The sequence below is a fragment of the Mycteria americana genome, chromosome 5, assembly GCF_035582795.1.
Source record: "Mycteria americana isolate JAX WOST 10 ecotype Jacksonville Zoo and Gardens chromosome 5, USCA_MyAme_1.0, whole genome shotgun sequence".
Taxonomy (NCBI): Eukaryota; Metazoa; Chordata; class Aves; order Ciconiiformes; family Ciconiidae; genus Mycteria; species Mycteria americana.
In genome coordinates this window covers 39,754,473-39,776,106 of record NC_134369.1, presented here as the reverse complement: position 1 = coordinate 39,776,106, position 21,634 = coordinate 39,754,473, and the positions used below count along the sequence as shown (strand labels likewise).

The following is a 21,634-nucleotide window of genomic DNA, read 5'->3' as shown; positions in this document are numbered from 1 at the left end:
TTTTATGTAATATACGTGTGTGTATGCACAACGTCCTTAATGTTAGGCATTCTTTTTTTAAGATACTGTCTATTGTAATGGTTTTATATTAAACGTACAAAGACAGGGAATTCAGAATTATTAGCCTATGCTTAATACAGTCAGTGAATTATTACATCTAGGCACAAAGTGGTAAGTAAAGATTTTTAGTCTGATCTCTGAATTTCCTTGTAGCTGTGGGTTTGTCAGACCTTTAACAATACACTAAAGCAGGGGGCTAGGGGGCTGTGGTTTAATATGGACTAATGCACATGACAGGGCTTTTACATTAGTGCTATTTCTTTCAATGCATTATAGTGAAATTGTATTTTAAAACCAGGCAAACTATTGATGCTTTTATTGAATGGAATAATTTATTATAGAAATATTTTAGTCTGTTGACATTTCATCATCAAATAACAGTAAACATAATACACTTTTCCCATAAGACCGTTCTTGAGAGCCAAATATTTACCCTTCACTTATTGTAAAGGTAGCATTGTAATAATTAGTCTTTGGGCAAGACAAAAAAAAAATGTTTAAAGATGATCTTTTTAACATAGAGTAATATAAAATTTTACTTCATATTATTGTCAGAAATATCCCAAAACAAGTTTGCTCACTACTTCCAATTAATATTTTTAAAACTGGCATTTAATTCTACAATTCATGGATTGTTTTTCTTTTTAGTCATTGAAAAAGCTAAACTATTGAGCTAAAATATTTATTGTAAATTAAGAGCCTCATATTTAAACTCACCTATCTGATAGTACACTAAAATTGTTGAATTTCTTTCTCTTGTTTTATGGAAAAATGCTAAGAATAGATAATATTTCACGTAGCCCTATATACGAAGTCAGAAAAGGTGGCTGCTTGCTCCTCATGTAACTTATCTTAGACCATTTATATTTCTGAAACTGGGCAAACATTTAGGTGTCATCATGTAGTATCTGCTTATTTATCATCAGCCTTCATTGCAAGTTTGTTGGCAAGTGCTGGTTAATGCTGAATGAGGACTGTGGCTTAACTGTCTGCTTTTCTAACATAATGCTTTTTGGATTTTTATTTTAATTGGCCAGATGTTTCACACCACACTTCTGCTTCACATATCTTTTTACATTTTTGTCTTCACAAAGACTAAATCCACTGTGACAGTGTATTCTTTAAACTATTTTTCATCTCTCATGCCTTTTAATTTGTGTTTAAGTATTCTGAAAACATGTTATATGAAAAGGATTCTTGCTAGAAGCAGTATATTGAAGTAGGTAGAGGTAGTTCTTTCTTCACACTTTGAATCTAATTTCTGATGCTTTATGGCTTATCCTTACAGTAAATATTTTCATTCTGTGGGTGACTGGACAGGGAAGACAAAGGAGTTGAGTGTACTTTTTTTTTTTTCCTGCAATAGTCACCCTCTTTTTTACTCACTTGGTTGGTAGGTGACTGTAAAGAAAATTACCACTGTGTGTGTGTCTGTAATTCAGTTTTAGACATGCTGAAGCATAAATTCACTAGCTATACAAACACAAAGTTAAGAACTGTAATAAAGTGTGTGCATAAAATGGGGTTTTTGCTGTCACATTTGATTCAGTTGCTATTGCTTTGTTCAGTTTTACTGTTAAGTTAAGCTCTATTTGTAAGCAAAAATGTTCAGCCCTATTCAGCCATTTTTACTGCAGGCAAGTTTACTGGAGGTGGCAGGCATTGCATTATGCTCCGTGAGCAGGCAGCCCACCTGTCACACTTATCTCTGCCAGAAAGTTGGTTTACAGGTAAAAATTCTCCGCTGAGAATTTTATGCCTTCACTTACCATTAGATTTGCTCTGTGCTTTATGAACTGCAGAATCCACATTTGAGTTCACTTCTCTAGGTGGGCCAGGGGCAAGGAGACAGTCATCTGGTCCCAGGAACCTTTTATGAGCTATGTACATTACAACCAGAGCCTTAAGAGGAATCCAGAAATTAATTAAAAAAAGAAAAAACCCGAACAACAATGGAGTGTGTGAGTGGCATGGGTATTGCTTACAGATAAGAAAATATTTTTTCCTTGAAAACTAGGACAGGGAACTAGTGAGGAGCTATTACTTGGATTTTTGAGGTTTGGTGGTTGTTTACATTTCTTTCGACATATCTTTGATTGTTCACTTTGCTCTAGGCTTGAGGATTAGGCAAGAGTAACCTGGATAACACTGAACCAGAAGAGCTTGAGGTTGTGTGTATGCATTGTAAAAACAAAAAGAGAAATTAGAAAAGTTGTATATACTTCTTCAGTTAGAAAAGTTTACTTGTCTTTATGTATTTATCTTCCAAGCCTAGAGAACCTTTGCAATTTGAAGATGTTACCTTTGATAAAAATCAGACAGTCCATTATTATTTATGAAAACTAAATTATTAAGCTTTCTTTGTGGGCAAATACACAATGGTTCCGATTCATATTGCTCATTTGAAAATGAGATTCCTTTTAATCTTACCTTTTTAAAAACTCTTTATCTTCCTGCATTCTGAATAACTTTCTGGTATCTCATTCTATAAATATACGTCGTCTTATACAGGCATTTGTCTTTGTTCCTCAGGTGGGAAAAAGCATTTGGGTCTGTGTTTAATTTTGTTAGCAGTGGTGATACCATTTCAAATTGCTTGCGAGAGCATTTTGTATTACTAGTTTCACGTACTGCATTTAGAAGCGTGTAAGATTTTGTCACTGTGTCTCATCCACAGCTATCATAAACACTGTGTCTTATAACCTGTTTGTTAAACTTAAAAAGTGGGATTTTAAAAGCATTTAAAGTGTTTTGGTCCCATCGCCCTCACTGGAAGTTTTTTCTAGACCCAGAGCATTGGTCTCCCTGATGTTTTGGTGGAGGACAATTAGACCTCTTCTCAGCCTTTGCTCTCCTGGACTGGAAAGGCCAAACTCATCTAGTCTATCCTATGAGCAACTGTTCATTTCCCTGGACGTTGCAGTAGCCTTGCTCCATGTCTGGCTATTATATGTCTTTCTTGAATGACCTGTCTACAGTTTCCAGGTGAGAGCTAAGCAAGTCTTTAAGGAAATGCAATATTTCTAGATTTTTATTGAAAATCTCTCTCCCAGCGCTTCATAGGATTATTTTGCCCGTTCCTTAGCTGCATCACTTTGCGTCCCTTTACCGATCAACTGTTATACAGATCGATTCCTTCTTCCTGTGGGAAAGCAAAAGGAGATATCATTTCTTTATTACAGGCTGTATGTCTATGTAGGTTTGAAAAGAACTGTTGCAATATTTTAGGCATGTTAGTTAAATTGCAAATCATGTACAAAAGTCAGAATAATTATCTGCAGTAAAAAAGTGGATAACTTGAACACTGGCTAAAAAATGTTTGGTTTAGTTTCTGGATCTTTACTATTTAAGACAAGAAACGTTCTACGATTGGTCATGGCTGCCAGACAGTGATATCAACAAGGCAAAAGTTTTCCTTTACTGTCACCACATCTGCTCTTCTACTAGGTTTTGTTTATTATGTATTTACACAGTAGCAATCCAAATATAGTATCTGGTTTGGGTTTGTTTTGTTTTCTAAAAAGTGAAATACAGTCTGTGTTCCCCTAATAAAAATAGACAATCTCCCAACTCCTGCGGTATATAAGCAAGGTACTGTGCAAATTGTCCTTAAATGCCCATGGAAGAAGTTTACAAATCTATCAGGTTTTATCCATCCTTTTTTTATTGTCATGGGACAGACTTTTGTGCAAAGTAAACCAGTATAAAACCAATCAGCTTATTTTACCTACAACGATGACATGTTACTGCCTATATTACCTCACAGCATGTCACAAGACATCGTTATGTGCTATTCAGTTATATTTCATTTATTCCAGCAACTCATCAAGTCACTTCAGTATAAGTATATAAAAAAAATTTAAAATCACTCAGTACCACAAAGCTCTTTAAAGTCAGATTTCCATAAATTTGCACAGTACTAAATATTGGCAGTGTTAAGCAAATGAGAGCAAATAAGTACATTGAAGTGGCAACATAATTAAGCAAATAGAAGCTGTTCTGTACTGTTCTATACCATTTCTATCATTTTATATGTGGTCTGACTTGATTTTTTTTTAATTAAAGAATAGTTCAAAAGTACCTGTAGGTAATCAAGACATTCTAAATTAATATTTAATTCTTATTTTTGCTGGTTCAGCTGGAAGTATAGCTCTCTTAATCTCCTGAATTTACCGTTTTCTGCTGTTGCCATAGTGAAATCAGGTAAAGCAGGCAAAGCTGTACTCTTTCTTCTCTTTGAACTTAACTAAAAATAATGCTTAATCTATTGGTATGGCTTTAGAAATAGCTTTTAAAAATGTTAATGTGGATTAGTAGTTGTGGACAGGGAGAGATATTCCGGTCTCTAAGTGGAAGTCCTGTTTACCCTCAGCAAAAATAAAATACCTGTATGAGCACTACACGTTCTTCTTTACCAGATCATCCTACTGCTTTAGGCCTAGGGAGGCTTGAGGAAAAAATTGTGTATGCCTGTGTCCATTTATCCATCATGTATGCCTTTGTCCATTTTACATCTTGCTGTCAGCTACTTCTGACGGAAGGAGTATGAGGCAGCTGGGTTTTTTGACTGGGTAGCTGTTTTTTGTAGCTAGGACAGAAGATACCACACTATTTCAAGTGATAATCGGTCAGTTTGCATCTCAGTAGCTGCTGGAAATAACTTTGCCATTAGAGGAATTCCACATAGCAAAGACCTGGTGCTGAAAAGCTCCAAATCCCATTGCCCATTCATCTCATTCTTCAGGAAGATGGTGCCAGAGTTGCTGAGTGTATTTGTATTGGCATGTAGTAATATGTAATATCTAACTAAGGTGTACTAGTCTGTTGTGCACAGGCCTACCTCTAAGTCAATTCAGTTATTTAAAACTATGTGTAAAAGTTATCTCGCGTGTAGAAATACTAATTTATAAAAAACTTGATGCCTCAAAGGTGCAGTAAGAGATTTCCAAATCTTTGGCAAAAGTCAGGGGTTGGTATGGAGAGATCCTAGAAGTAGAAGGAAATAGTTCAAATTGCCTAAATGTTCACTGACTGTTTAATTTAATGAGGTGCAGTTGTTCTCCCTTCTCATTTATTGACTCTGCTTTCCTCTTTTTTTTTCTTTTGGGTTTGGTTCTTTTTTTTTTTTTTTCTTTTTTTCCTTCCAGCTAACAACAATCTAGCTTGACCAGACAGGGAAACCCTCCTCTTTTGTAAGAGTGCTATAAACTGAGAGAACTGACAGGAAGAATATCTTAAGTATCTTTTATTGTCTATACTGGGCTTCCATTACTCAGTTCAAGTTGAAGGTGTCATTCATCTTCAACATATTCAGTGATCTGTGCTCAGGTTGGAGCAGATGGAAACCTTATGTCAGCGCCTCTCCTTAAGCTGCATTATGGCTGTTCGTGACAAGTGGCTTTGTGTGAGAGACAGCTTTCTCAGGAGGTTCCTGTAAGAGTACAGCAACCATGGAATTCAGGAGCCATTTTTAACTTCTGTCCTTCATTATGTTTTGAACGTATGGCATTGCAATCACATACACCGAGAGAACAGCAGAAAATAAGAACTTTAAAAAGTAAATAAGAAACAAAAAACTCCTCACAATTTTTGGCTGACACAGGAGAGGGAAAGACAGCTGCTCACGACAGATACTAATCTTATCGCTAAATGTACTTACTCGGAGCTTTTAGGCAATGTAAGAACCAAAAAACAAGAAGGTAACTGTGCTCCGATGGAAGTTCACCAAGTCTCAGAAAGGTTGGTAAAACTGTTCGGCTGTTCGTGATGTTCCAAGCTGCTTACTTGCAAGTTAATTTATCTTTGGAGGGAAAAGCTGTATTTCATTATTTTTCTTCTTGTTGTTGCTTTTCATTCCTATTAGTTTTGCTTTTGTCTTAAAGGGAGCAGGACTGAATAGGACTAGCAGCTCAATAACATATTTTTTTCTATTTCGTTTCAAAAAGACTGCTGGTGCTATCTTTGATACCCTTAGAAGACTGCCAACCAACAATGTTCTTTTATAAAATACACTGCATATAAAATAAAACTGAGTAAGAGAAACAGTTAAGGCGAAAAGATTACTCGGTACTAGAAGTTTTATGCTTAGTGGATTTTTTTTCTTCTTTTGTGTTTTATTAAAATGTTAAAAATATCTAACAATTATGGTTATCAGAGACCTAAACCAGCAAAAACTAAGAAAAATCTTTGTATCACACATAATGTTAGTATTGCAACATTTTGCATGGGTTTTATTAATATCTTACCCACTGACTCCCATTTTCAATACAGCAGTTTTTACGGTGTCTTCCGACTGCATAGTACAGGTGTGTATACTACACTGACCTTCGGAAAAAAAACTATAGTCACGCTCAGTTCATTTTGAATTTGTCTAAAAGGATTTTGCTATATTTAACACAGAGACCTTGTGGCTATTGGGATAATAACCTTCATACCATCTTTGGGAACAGCTAACATATAAATACCATATATAGAGTAAGTGACTTGACACAAGATCAATCCAGCAATTGCATGGCAAAGATTAAAAAAAAAAAACAAACCCACAGGAATATGGAGTCCAACTTGTCTTCCACTATTTTCAACATATTCTTATATAAGCGAAAATATTCATACTAATGTGATTTTTATCATGTTGCAGACTTCTGGCTCAATTCTCATCAGACATGGATTGTAATATGTCACTGGCTATCTTGACTAATCTGTATCGCTTTTAAACCTTCGCAAGTGATATCATTTTCCTCTGATTCTTCCTCTCCCTCCTTATAGGCTCCCTTACATGGCAATGTACATTTGTGTATCTTCCTTTTGAACAGAATTCCGTACCTTACCAGTGAGCCCAGAAAGGTTCAGTGCGTAGTAAGCAAAGAAAGTTGAAATGAAATTGTTTCTAGTCTTGGTATATACTAGGAAAGAGCAAGTAACTTGTAAATAAATCTAAACAGCATTATGAATTTTTCAGAAGGTGCACGCGGTAGAGCTGTGTTTGGGTGATAGATACAAATAAAGAGTGTGTGTGTGTGTGTGTGTATATATAAAGTGAAGGAGACAGAAGGCAAAAAGCTGTTCCTTGTGAAAAAGGAAAGTAGATTTCTTTGCACATCCCCAGTGTGCTGGTTGTGGCTGGGATAGAGTTAATTGTCTTTATAGTAGCTAGTATGGGGCTGTGTTTTGGATTTGTGCTGGAAACAGTGTTGACAATACAGGGGTGTTTTAGTTACTGCTGAGCAGTGCTTGCACACAGTCAAGGCCTCTTCTGCCTCTCACCCCACCCCACCAGCGAGGAGGCTGGGGGGGCACAAGAAGCTGGGAGGGGACACAGCTGGGACAGCTGACCCCAGCTGACCACAGGGCTATTCCATACCGTATGGCGTCATGCTCAGTATATGAAGCTGGGGAAGAAGAAGGAAGGGGGGACATTAGGAGTGATGGCATTTGTCTTCCCAAGTAACCGTTACGTGTGATGGAGCCCTGCTTTCCTGGAGATGGCTGAACACCTGCCTGCCCGTGGGAAGGAGTGAATGAATTCCTTGCTTTGCTTTGCTTGCGTGCGCGGCTTTTGCTTTCCCTATTAAGCTGTCTTTATCCCCATCCACCAGTTTTCTCACTTTTACCCTTCCGATTCTCTCCCCCATCCCACCGGGGGCGGAGTGAGTGAGCAGCTGTGTGGGGCTTAGTTGCTGGCTGGGGTTAAACCACAACACCGAGTTATGCACTTATTTGATCTAATAATGAATGTAAGAATTCTATAAATTGCCTTGATGGTCTCCTAAAGTCTCTAGAACAGTCTCCACCTAAAACCATGTGAAATGTTCTTGTAGTCTTCTGAGAGACTGGATATTTTGCAGGTGATACAAGTTGCTACTTAAGACTTACATATCTCAGGATGCACTCTTTTTCCAAATAACAACCAAACATTATTTTCAAATACGAAGTGGGGCAGGGCCAACTTGGACTGTACAGATACTGGGTATATGTATCAACTGGGAGACAAGCTGGAGAGCCTCAGGCATTAGACCGAAGTGATAGATTCATAATGAAAAGAGTGAATGCTAGGCACAATTACAGTTTGCCAGCAGATTCCAAAGGCAGCCACAATATTCCAGGTCGGAGGAGGTGTTTGCTTTCTTTCTGGGTAGGCATCAGGTGCCACAGTAATGGGCAGCAGACATAGTACTTTCTTTTTCATCTCTTCCCTGCTTAATATGGATAGGTGACTTACACTTTGAGAGATGGTGAATTTAAGTACAGCATTACACATAAAATATTTCTGCCTGTCAATTATGCACAATAGTGTGTTTGGCAGTTAAGTGCTAAGCAACATTGTGTGAAGATACTCAGTGTGATTTACTATCCAGTCTTGGACTAATTCTCTGATCTGGGAAGTTGGAAGCCCAGATGAGCTGTCCTCCATTTGTTAATTCATCTGTTACATTGTTTGTTTTATTGTATATTTGTGTATAAGGATTTGGAGATACAGAATTGTCTAATAATTCATTCAAAATGTCTTGAGGTAGCTTTAATTCTGGCTCCAAGATTTATGCTCAGCAAATGCTAAACACACAGGTATGTAGTACATTTATTTATCAACATTTTTGCTATCAAAATTTGCTGAACAACTTTTCTGATTAGTTTGGTTCTATTTTACAATAACTATTAAACAAAAATAAATTGCTGTGAGAGCAATTCTGCATCCCCTGTTAAATGCATTTTCGGCATATCCTATCACTGTGGCAAGCACTGTCACCAGAAAAACAGCTGCACAGAAAGAAAGGATTGCTGCAAGCTATGAGGCACTCACAGATTATTCAGATACCATCTTGCAGTGGCCTTAGGATGGCCTGTTACTTCCAGCCCTAAAAATAAACAACTATTAATCACCTAATGGCAACATGAGTTGACCAGCACTTACGGCTGCCTGGACCTCAATCTAACTGTACTCAAAAGCTTTTCTCATGTTTTCTGTCACCCAGGATAAGAGGTAGTTTGCAGCCAAGCATTCCTTTGGGAGGACTGCTGTGAGTTTAACAGAATGTTTGAAATAACCTCAGTAACTCCTCTCAGCACTGATCCACAGCTTCAAATGTGCAGAATCAAACAATAGTGGCCTTGCATCGACAGTCTCTGGAGAGTGAACTAATGGCATAAGGTTTTCTCAGGGAAACTGAGTAACGAGCAAGTACCTCAGGAAGCACTGTTCTTTGCCTGGGTTTAATCAGAAAGCATTGCTTCCAGTGACAATATATGGAATAATTCTGTAATGCAAACAACCACCTTTTCTCCCTGCCTTTTCAAAGGGTAGCAACGTTCTTGCAGTGTCTTAACTGTTAAATACAAGTAGCACAACTTAAATAGAAGTAGCATAGCTTTAGTAAACTAGTCGTCAGATTGCACGTTGCGGGATGGAAGGGTATTGCTGGTTTGAACAGGAACACAATGCACTTGTAGAGGTACAGTAAAACAGTGTGCTAACCCTGAATTAGAAAAGACAAATCTGTAGATGCAACAGCTAATGCAGAGTATTAGACTCTCTCCATCAGAAAGGAATTTATGAAACTTCTGAAAAAGAAGATCTAGAAAGCTTTCTTATACTATGCATTTCAAATTGACATTTTTTGGTTCAGCTTCTTTTGCTTAGTTATGCCTATAATCCAGGGTGCCTGAAGTCACTTTGCCCTGTATTGAGATGGTTAAATGATGTAAGATCCTTATATTTCAGGGAAACTTGGCCCTATCACCAAATTACCAAGTAAGGAACCTGGAACACTGTCTATTAGCTCTTTTAGATTGATACTGGAACTAACTTCCCAGGCAGCTAAAATGCATTGTTTTCCAAAACACATACTCAAGTGATCTCCATTAAAGCCAGAGACAACTTTGGCCATAATGTCCATGGAACAGCCCAGCAGTATAAGGATTAACAATTCCTTTTCTAAAATGTGATGTGAGTACCATGTTAATTTTCAGTACATCAGCCCAATCCTGCGGTGCAGGCATAAGGGGCATCTTATACTCTCTCTTTACAGCACAAAACCTTACAGTCTGATGTGCAAAGCATCTACCTGATTTTGAAGATCCTGAGACCGGCAAAAAAAAAATGTTTTACCTTAAGCACACACAGCCACTTTGAGAAGCGAGCATCTGGAATACTATTAATAAACAACAAAATAATATGTTTTAATAGAAGTTAGGACGTGAACCAACAAAACTTGAGAAATTCAAAGTTCACTCAAGGCTCTCCTGTCTTAATGACAAGCTGCCTTGAGCCAGTGTGTGTTTTCTTTCTCACTCACTGCATCAGTCTTCACTTAGAAAGCCTTGATCCTTGTAAATCAGTGTAACCTTAATGTTATTTAATCATAGCTTTTAAAAGTTAATTTCCATGAGAACTATATTTTTAAAAAAACCTAACTTGTCATTGAGGATTATAAAAATCCTTTATTTGCCTGGAGAACAGTACTCAGATCTGAATGAATAAGTGTAAGTGAATAATGTGTTTCGACAGTTTGTTTATTAAAAATGTATTATGCAGCTAAAAGCTATATTGTATTTATAATATTTTAATGACAGTAACTTGCACAGTTTGGGTGCATTCTATTAATATGCATTTAAAAATTGTGCTATGCAAAATTCTGAAATATTTTAAACGGTCTCTTATATCCACATAAATATCACTTGATTTGTTTTTATTTCTCCAAATGCCAAAAGCAATTAAATCATATTATAAGCCTACTGAAATATTGCTATTTGATCGATGCCTTAACAGTCTCATTGCAGAGATAAAAAGACAGCTAGTATAAAAAAAAAAAGCTCATTAAGATTTAACCATATCCAAGAGAGGTGTGACTATGGAGACGGAAGCCTGATATTAGTTTCCATCCACCTTTTTTTCACCTGACAGTTCCAACTTCCACATCAGCTGCATAAAACATCAATATCTGGCATTCATGGAAATGCCTACTTTTCTCAGCCCTAAAGAAATTCCCACTTTTGAGTCAAAACCTCCTTGGAAAGGGGAGTCTCATAGAATATTAATAGACTTTAATTTTTTTCCTTGTCTTCGGTAAGAATAAGACTTCCCCCAACTACTGTGGCAACATCAAAGCTTAAAGCAGATTAGATTTTACTTGCTTAATTTTACCTTAAGCAGCATAAACTGGATGCCTGGATCCTTGAGACATAATATGCTGATAACTTCTCTGTGTGAGGCTTGATATAGTGCTTGCTATTGCCGTGGACAAGTTTCCTATTATCTTTAAAAGTATATGATCAGAACTTGTTAAACTTCTTCTTGAGCCACATTTGCAGTAATTATATTTTTGTGCAGTTGCTACTGCAGGAAGACAACATCAAGTGGCTTTAGGGAGTTGGGCCCAAAAATATTGTAGCCTTCTGAGTTACAGGTTAAGAATCAGATTTTTAAAGCAAAAAATACCATTCAGTTACTTGATTTTACTAAGTATTGGAATTTTTTTTCTTTCTAGACTAGAAAGAACGATTTGACTAGATTTGGTGAAGTCAAAGAAATAAGGTGCTGTGTAATGCCTTGAAGGCATCTTTTATTTAAATGAGTGTGTGTGTGTCACTGGATCATAAAAGTGTGTGGATTTAAAAAGCGACAGGGATAATAAAACCCCACAGTTATCTTCAGATTGCATTCAGAGTTTTTAAAATGCACTGTCTTTATGCAGAAGTACCTTTATTTGATTTTAAAACGCTATATAAGTGAACAGTAGCAGAAATACCTTGTTATAAACTATTCTGAACTAGGCTTGTGGTAGCTGTTTAAACGGAAAATTTCTTGCTAATCAAAGTCAGTTTCTGAGCAGTGGCTATTAAATGTTTGCCAAGATATATAACGCTGTGTCATCAGCAGTAGTAAACTGGTCTAGACATAAGGAAGTTGGCTGACTGATGCCAATTGACCTTACTTGAAAATGTGGTCTGCAGTTGTTGCCTACTAGCCGAGCTCTGCCAATATCTAAATTACCTCCACTGACGCAAATGAGACTTCTACAAGTACACTAAAATAAAGTTGTGAGTCCTTAAACAGTAAACTTATTAGATGTTATAGGGGGTTTTGATTATTATATCTTCAGGAGTTATTAGTACTACAAGTGAAACGAGTTTACTCACAACTGTCATTCTCAAGAACCATGTTAAATTGACTTAGAACGTAATAATTTATTTGTGAATTTTTGTAATTCCTTTTTCCGAGGAAATAAGTAGTGATGTACAAGTGGTAATGCTCTAATTTGCTCGATAATTAAAAAGAAAAACAAGAAAACAAAGCCAGCTTTTTAGCTGGCACTGTTGATGACTTGACATTAAAAAGCAAGGGACCAGAATGCAGTCCTTCAAAGACACATTCAGATGTGACCTTCATAATTAAAATCACCAACCAGGTAGACTGTTATGCTTCCGTATAACGTGAATAATCATCTGAATCTGTTTGATAAGATATTTGCTTAAACACATGCACATTAGAAATAATAATTCATATGCCAGCATTTCATTATGCGAGTCTCTTGGAATCAAAATTATTTACATTACGCTGAGATGCATACAACCCATCTATAACAAATAGACTAAGAATAAATAAAGTGAACATTTATTTTAAAACAATTGCAAGATGTTTTACATTTCTGCTCAGTATCGAGCAGTGTGTTGAAAATGCATTTTTCATAAAACCACATGCAAGGCTTTTTGATGGTGAAAAAATCCACTCGCAACAGCCACATGTCTAGGCAAATCTTTAGAAGCTAGTATGGACCCCACACAGACATTCCAGAAGAAAAGACATTACTAGAAAGTAGTTTCTCTTGAAGTGAAGTAGAATATGTGTGAGCCTACTAGGCCACTTTGATAAATAAATAAAAGTCTTTTTTCTTTTCTAGCACAAAACTGGTTCAACTGGAGGGCAAGTTAAACCCAGATTCACGTTTTACTTAGTTTTTTCTTTCCCTTTTATTTCTTAAGTGATCCCTTGGCTTGTAAGGAAGATGCGATTTTTTTTTTTTTTTTTTAAGGAAAAGAACCATTTGGCTTTGGGTTATCTGAACTTCACCTTCCTGGCTTTTCAGCGTATCTCTGTGAAACTTCTTTCCAAGGACAAAGCCCAGTGTCCCAGGATTATCAATGTACAAATCTATACTCCTTTAACTATGAGTTTCTCTCAAAATTGGTGTCATTAAACCAGTACAAAAGATCCTCTGAACACTCTTAAATTAGTGCAAAGCTGACTTATTTAGAGTAGTATGATCAGACATAAGTTTTATCTAAAGCACTGTTGAGCCTGTAACTATTCAAACTATATTTGACTATTTCCAGCATCTATCTCAAATCCTTCAGTTGATTCTTTGAGAGACACTGTCTGCTGCCCTTAGTACTTAGACTAAATTTAGTCTTCTATATCAAGCCTAGATCAGGCCTAAACTAATCCATGGGCTTTTGTAATCCTGGTCTCTTCTTGCCATGGCATGGGGTCATAAGCCTGTCTACCTCTTTTTTGGCACTTCTGGCACTCTGACCCTGCGCTAAAGTGCAGCTAGATTGGCTTTGGCCACCTTGTAGTCACAACTTCTAAGGTCAAGACTAGGCAATGACTAAACCAGGATTTATATAATGATAACTACATATTTATTGGTTGATTTTTAAGTAAACTGAAGCAACCTGTGTGGACAATTTTCGCTTGCTATGTTTATATAACACATATATAACACATTTCATATATAACACATATATAACACATATATAACACATATATAACACATATATAACACATATATAACACATTTATATAACACATTTCTCCCTGTGCAGGGAGAAAACTAGAAGGGCCAAAGCTGAGCTAGAGCTCAGTCTGGCTGCTGCTATAAAAGACAACAAAAAACACTTCTTCAAATACATTAGCAGCAAAAGGAGAGCTAAGGAGAATCTCCAGCCCCTAGTAGATGTGGGAGGAAACACAGTGACCAAGGATGAGGAAAAGGCTGAGGTACTTAATGCCTTCTTTGCCTCAGTCTTTATTAGCAGGGCCGAATGTTCTATGGGTACCCAGCCCCTGGAGTTGGAAGATAGGGATGGGGACCAGACTGGAGCCCCCATTATCCAGGGGGAAATGGTGAGTGACCTGCTGCACCACTTAGACACTCACAAGTCTATGGGGCCTGATGAGATCCACCCGAGAGTGTTGAAGGAGCTGGCAGATGTGCTCACCAAGCCCCTTTCCATCATTTACCAGCAGTCCTGGCTAACTGGGGAAGTCCCTGCTGACTGGAGATTAGCGAATGTGACACCCATCTTCAAGAAGGGCCGGAAGGAGGACCCGGGGAACTACAGGCCTGTCAGCCTGACCTCGGTGCCGGGGAAGCTGATGGAGCAGATCATCCTGAGTGCTATCACACGGCATGTAGAGAATAACCAGGGGATCAGGCCCAGCCAGCATGGGTTCAGGAAAGGCAGGTCCTGCTTGACCAACCTGATCTCCTTCTATGATAAGGTGACCCGCCTAGTGGATGAGGGGAAGTCTGTGGATGTTGTCTATCTAGACTTCAGTAAAGCCTTTGACACGGTTTCCCACGGCATTCTCCTGGAGAAACTGGCTGCTCATGGCTTGGACGGGTGTACTCTTCGCTGGGTAAAGAACTGGCTGGACGGCCGGGCCCAGAGAGTGGTGGTGAATGGAGTTTACTCCGGTTGGCGGCCGGTCACAAGCGGTGTTCCCCAGGGCTCGGTGTTGGGGCCAGTTCTGTTTAACATCTTTATCAATGATCTGGACGAAGGGATCGAGTGCACTCTCAGTAAGTTTGCAGACGACACCAAGTTGTGTGGGAGTGTTGATCTGCTGGAGGGTAGGCAGGCTCTGCAGAGGGACCTGGACAGGCTGGATCGATGGGCTGGGGTGAATTGTATGAGGTTTAACAAGGCCAAGTGCAAGGTCCTGCACTTGGGCCACAGCAACCCCATGCAACGCTACAGGCTTGGGGAAGAGTGGCTGGAAAGCTGCCTGGCAGAGAAGGACCTGGGGGTGTTGGTTGACAGCCGCCTGAATATGAGCCAGCAGTGTGCCCAGGCGGCCAAGAAGGCCAATGACATCCTGGCCTGTATCAAAAATAGCGTGGCCAGCAGGACTAGGGAAGTGATTGTGCCCCTGTACTCGGCACTGGTGAGGCCGCACCTCGAATACTGTGTTCAGTTTTGGGCCCCCCACTACAAGAGGGATATTGAGGTACTGGAGCGTGTCCAGAGAAGGGCAACGAAGCTGGTGAAGGGTCTGGAGCAGAAGTCTTATGAGGAGCGGCTGAGGGAGCTGGGACTGTTTAGCCTGGAGAAAAGGAGGCTGAGGGGAGACCTCATCGCTCTCTACAACTACCTGAAAGGAGGTTGTAGAGAGGTGGGGGTCGGTCTCTTCTCCCAGGTAACAAGTGATAGGACAAGAGGAAATGGCCTCAAGTTGCGCCAGGGGAGGTTTAGACTGGATATTAGGAAATTTTTCTTCACCGAGAGGGTTATCAAGCATTGGAACAGACTGCCCAGGGAAGTGGTTGAGTCGCCATCCCTGGAGGTATTTAAAGGACGTTTGGATGAGGTACTTAGAGACATGGTGTAGTGATGGTTTTTGGCAGTGTTAGGTTTATGGTTGGACTCGATGATCTTAAAGGTCTTTTCCAACCTATATGATTCTGTGATTCTGTGATTCTGTGATATTCTGAAGGAAGCTTGCTTCTGTATTTCCTGTATATTCTATTTTTACTGCATGGAATTAACCAAACCTTAGTTACTTGGACTTCTTTTCAGCTTTAAAAAGAAACTCCATATAAAAGTAAAGTTCTAAAAGTAATCGTTTCACTGGAATAGGTAAAACAACAGTTTTGTATAACTTTTGGCCACGTTCCTTCACACCTAAGCTTTTCAGGGTAAGAACTAAAGACAGGGAAGGAAAAATACAAGTTAAGCACATTGTTAGGGATTTGTACAATTTTTCTGAGCAAGAACAGAATCCACAGGAGTCCATAGTTTGTTCCATTCTAAGCTTGATTTTCATTTTAAGCTTAAACTTTCTTCAGTGTGTCTTTCGTATGAAATGGGATAACCAGGCCTATATTGCATACCATATCGATATAGTTTTAGAATCATTTGGTACATTCAGAGTTTTTTTTCTCCTCCTCAGAGCTACTAAATGAGTCCCCTTTCCATAGCAATACTAAGTAAGCATTCTGTCATTTTAGTTTATTCTCCTGTGTAAGCCAGGGTTAGTCACTAACTTGTTAAATGTTATGATTGATGCAGAAATAAATCTGTAGCTTTACTTTGTAATTCACAGCATTGAGCTTCATTCTTCATGGTGTCATATCTGCACTTTGGAAGGAGTTGAATTAAAAAAGATAATTCTTACTTCTAGGTTACACTTCCCTACCTCATCCCCTTACACAAAAAGGTTAAGTGTCTTTTCAAATTAAGGCAGCAGTAATTAACCAGTGGCATTGTTTGTGATTTGCCAACTCTGGGCATTAATGAGAGAGAAATTAGCACTTAGCAGCAGGAGTTCCTGATAGTCAGTGGCAAATGCTTAATGTGCCAACAAGTTAATTTTGGTTTTAAGTACTGCACTTAAGTGTTTTTAAACAAAAGTATGGTATGTTTTTTATGTGATCATAAATATGGGCTGTGTGATACAGAGCTATAATAGGACTGACACAATACAGTGGAAAAAAGAGCAACCTAGGCAGCACAGGGCAAATAGTTTTGCTATAATAACTCAGTCTTGATGTAGTTAAAGCAGGCTTGATGTACTGTTACACAGGCATGCTAAAGATGTACTTGCTCCTGCAATTAACAGTATGCAGATGTTCTTGCATATAAATTTTATCATCAAATTTGGCATTTCTGGACATAATTTTTTAAGCACAAATATTCCTGAAAAATTGTGCTTGAGCTGTGATGATTTGCTAGAAAGACATAAATTAGCCTCTTGAGGAGCTTGAAATTTTATTTAAAATTTCATTAAAAATGACAATTTCAAAAAATAACCTAACAAATGACTTTAGCCCAGTGCCCCATGCGTTTTATGGTGGATAGGGGATTCAGCCTGCCACACAGAGCAAAATGAGCCCTTCAGAACTTGGCCTGAGCAGCTGCTCATTAGCATCAAGATTTTACCTGGCACACGCGCTCGTAATGAGTAAGGACTTGTGTACATTTCATAGCTTCTGCCTTGCAGAAAATAGCCCATTAGAAACGTAAGGTCTGCTCCCTATCTTCTGGGGATTTTTGCTTTTAAAATTACTTTGGTTAGTACCTAAGTACCTCCCCACCCAATTATCCCTTTTCTCCGTTTGGTTGATGCGGGAACGGATACGTAGTCTGTGGAATAACAAAAGTAGGCCCATCCTGCATGAGGAAATTACTGCCTCTCACCGGAGGCAGTGAGCGGCGGTCCTTGGCTTCCCTTGCCATTTGCTCCTCACTGCTGCTAGGCTAGCTGGCCTCCGCGGTACAGAGGGGTCGTGCACGTCTCGGCCCCACATGGGCTTCAGCAAAGGCAAACGGAGAGAAGTCCTCAGGGACAGTAGAGGCTGAAGTTGTTGCCAGCCAGAGAAAACTTAGGAGTTGGGTGTAGGCAGCATCGTCCTTCCGTATGAGCCACTTTTTCGTCCGGGCTTTATTCAGTGCTTAACATGTTTGAATACGCTAGCTAGCATAGCTGGATTTGTCAGAGTTCAACCTTTGCACTTTCAAATAGCGTCTCTCAGTTGCAAAAAGCACATTTGCCAGTGTTGCCTCAGCTATGCTGAGGGGCAATTTACTTTGCCGCTAAACTGTGGCCACTTCGAGGTTGAAGAGTAGTAGCCATAAACCGAAATGTTACAACGCTATGCAGCAGTTTCGGGCAAAAGACTACCGTATCTAATTGAAACTGCAGGAGGAAGCCACGGGGGTTTCTTCTTCCTTTGATGCCTGTTCCATGACATGAGCACATCAAATAGAGTTTTCCCTCCATTGTTGGCAAGAAACCACCCTAATGAAGCCGGTCTGGCACTACCCACGGCTTCGAGTGCTTGTATTGTCTGCTAAGTGGACATTTAGGTTACCGTGCCTCCCCCCAACACATTTTTATTACAATTAAACATTAACAAAAATTGGCTACCATATTGGTTGAGTCCTGAGCACGGCTCTGCATATAAACCATTACATGACATTCTATTGAACTTTTTCTTGTACAGACGGTATCTAACAGCTCATCCTGCACTGTTGTTTTTGGCAAGTTCACTACAGCATATAATAAATCAAGGAAAGAAAAAGCTTTTTGGCCTAATGTTGTACAGACTGCTGTAATGTTAGACTACAGAAAGCAGTTCTGTTTTTAGACATCCTTTTACTAACCCAACATTCATAATTTATGATTTCACTGTAAAATTCCTGCAACACTACACCAAAAGTAGTGCTGCCCTTTAATTAAGTGCTCTCAGTAGGAAAAACGTGAAACTGATGTGCAAAACATATCGCAGTATACAGTGATTGATAGTGATTACTTCTTTATGAACCCAGCCTGAAGGTCTGAACTTCCTGATGGGTAAAATAGTCCATGGGGCTACTTCCTGAGGTTGCCTAGTGGGGATCAGTCAGAGGTAGCAATAGCTGAGGAATTCCTGAGGCCCAGTTCAGAGACGTTACGGCAGAAACTTTCTATTTCTTTCTGAATTGTGCTTTACCTTAATAATTACCTCAATAATAGCTCATTGTAGAGATTATGTTTTAAGGCTTCGTTGTTATCTTCATGGTATTATAATTTGCATGAACTGGGACTTGCGTAAACCCCTGTATTTTTAATGCCTGCACGCCTAAATCTGAAAGAGCAGAGTGCGTGGCAAGAGAGACTTCTGTGTGTATCAAAATTACTAAATGCTGTTTAATATTTAAGGCATCGGTCTTTTTTTACTGGTATGTGCAGAGTATTCAAAAGAAAAAACAAAACTCTGATGTGGATTGCTTGAGTCTCTATTGTTTTCTAAATTTATTCATGGAATCAGTATTAATGACATATATTAATTCAACATCGATTAAAATTTTAAAATTAAATGGAGGTCAAATACTCTCTCCAATTTTGCAGTGAAATTAACGGGTTTACTTGCGTTGGAATTGCGGAGGTGGGGAATTAAAGTTCACCTAGCACAATCGCATGAGCTCCTTTTCCTTTTTGCTTGATAGATTTGGCCCTGGCTTAGTCATCTACTGGTACGGATTTATTGAAGAGCTGGACTGCCATCGTGAACGTGGTATCCTGCTAAAAGACTGCTTTCCTACTGACATTGTGACTCTGCGACACAGCATGGCTCAACGCTGATGGCGGGAGGAGGAGGTAAATCCGGAAGCAATTTGCCTTTCCTGCAGTGTAAACTAATGGCAGCATCTGCCCTGAACTTCAGCTGAACTCCGGCTGCCCGCCCTTATGCTACTGCCTCGTTACACAAACATATCAAGAGTTTCTGTTTTGCTTCAGACCTCTGTTGTGATCAGCCAAAAAAGACAGACACAACCCACTCATTATCAGCATTTCTGTCTCTGTTAAACAGCTAGTTTCGAGATACTCATAATCTTTCTTCCTTCCGGATGGCTGCTTCTAGCATTCTAAACAAAGACAAAAATGCAGAGGCTGAAAGGTGCAACTTTCCGTTCTTGTCCCTCTTACAGAGTCACCTTTAAAAATAAGTGGCTTTTTTACGGTTTCACTCACAAGTTTATTCAATGCTAGTGATCTGACCGAAACACCTACACTGATGTGGAAAATTGGTAAAGACTCCTATTCTGGGGCTTAAAACAATATAATGCATAGCTCATAAAGCCCAAGTGGTAAGACAGGATCATATAACTTCTGGCTGTTACAGTAAATAGCCAGATTTTCAGAGAATAATTGGTATATGTGTTTTGTCACTATCTGATTGCTAAAATCAACAACGGAATCCCAAGTTAACAATTAAAAAATAATCTAAGTTACAGGATTTTTAGAGGGGGGTGAAAGTGAAGAGCAAGGATTTATTTTATGTATATGAGCCTGTGAGGTGTGGGGTTAGTTTTGTGGGGTTTTTAATAAGTAGTTTAATGACTCAAAAATAACTTGTGTTCTGTCTTTTCCTCCCCACCCCCCGGGGAATCTATACCTAGGAATTTTTCTCTTAACTGACTTTAAGGAAGGAATCTGTCTTGATCCCTGTAGGTACTGTAACATGCAATTTTCTGGCATACTGAAGTCCGAAAGAACAATGTGCAGGAGCTCTCTATGTGGGTTACTTCTGAAGACGATTACCATCCTGGTGTCCAAGAAGGGGAGTAAAAAAAAAGATAAAACAGTGCTTCATACTGGATCAGTTCCACAAGACAAATAAAGCACACAAATGGGCATAAGTTTCCTGCGTACTTACGTATGCTTGTAAGAGCATTGTTTTTCTCTTGTTGGAACCACCAAGATCAGAGCTACGTTGAGGTGGGTGTTAGCCCTCCTTGAAGTTTTGAGGAGTTCAATCTCATTCTGTTTCCATCCTCGTTGCCACTCAGCAGGGCAGCATTGGGCCTCAGGTTTGTGCTCTCAGTTAGAGGTTTCTTAATGATAGCAGCTTATTGGGCTGGACACTCTGTAATACTCTTTTCTTGGCTAAGCGGCATTCAGGAAAGGACAAAATATTTTGAAAAGTCAATGAGAGTTTTTGCATGTATGCTCACTATGTTCAGATTTTCAGAGAAGTTAAGCAGAGGTACGGATTCTGTTGTAGAATTAAAGGTGTGATAACAGTCTCCCTAAAGCACAAGTTGATAACCTCTTCCATAAGGAAAGGGTCTTTAAAACATTACAGTCCATATTTATCATCTTTTTCAGCTGAGGTGATACTTTTGAGGCGATACTGCCTGTATGATTTAAAAAATCACATGCAGACTTTTTACAGTCTTGCCTTGAGCTAAAAGAAAGGGTATTAATCCTATTCATTTTTTTCAGTTATAATTTTCAGGTGCATATGCAGTATTTTTATTTTGAATTCTCAGTTTAACACTTTATTTATTTAGTTCTCACTTTAACACTTTTTGGTAAGTTTCAGACAGAAGTTTATCATTTTGACTAATCTTTAATTTTCAGGAAAAATATCTTTAGTCTTCCTAGTACTCTGTCCCTAGCTGCAGAGATAAGCCAGTATAGCTCCACCACAGTGAGTTATTGTTGCGTAGAGATTATTTTCTTGGGTTTGAATGTGTTATAGTGGAAAGATTTATTTTTTAAAAAATATTCAGACACCTGTAACTCATTTACGTCCAACTATTTAAGGTATTGTGCTTAGCTTATTTTACCTGCCCAGCTTTAAGGATCTGCCCGTAAAGATACACAGAAGGAATCTGTGAAATGTACCTGCCTGATGCTACACAGAAGCTGCATTTAGGGTGTTGCTGCCCCTGGGACTTTTAACTGTGGTTTAGGTTAGTGGAATGTGTAAAATCAAGAAGAGAATACAAAAGAAGAAATAACTGAATAGTATCACAGTAGAAAATTCAGAAGTAATGCTTGTCTGAGTGAAGTGGGTTTTAAGGGCAA

At 38.7% G+C, this 21,634-nt stretch overlaps 1 protein-coding gene across 3 annotated transcripts in view; it reads left to right on the top strand.

Moving 5' to 3' along the window:
- CDIN1 (CDAN1 interacting nuclease 1) overlaps window positions 1-21,089 on the top strand; it is a 130,836-nt gene extending 109,747 nt beyond the window's left edge. For all 3 annotated transcript variants that reach the window (XM_075503039.1, XM_075503041.1, XM_075503040.1), the window contains 2 exons: window positions 19,267-19,417; window positions 20,273-21,089. In XM_075503039.1, coding sequence (XP_075359154.1) covers window positions 19,267-19,402 — 136 coding nt within the window. In that variant the 3' untranslated portion in view covers window positions 19,403-19,417; window positions 20,273-21,089. The remainder of the gene's footprint in view (window positions 1-19,266; window positions 19,418-20,272) is intronic.
- The last annotated feature ends 545 nt before the right edge of the window (window positions 21,090-21,634 follow it).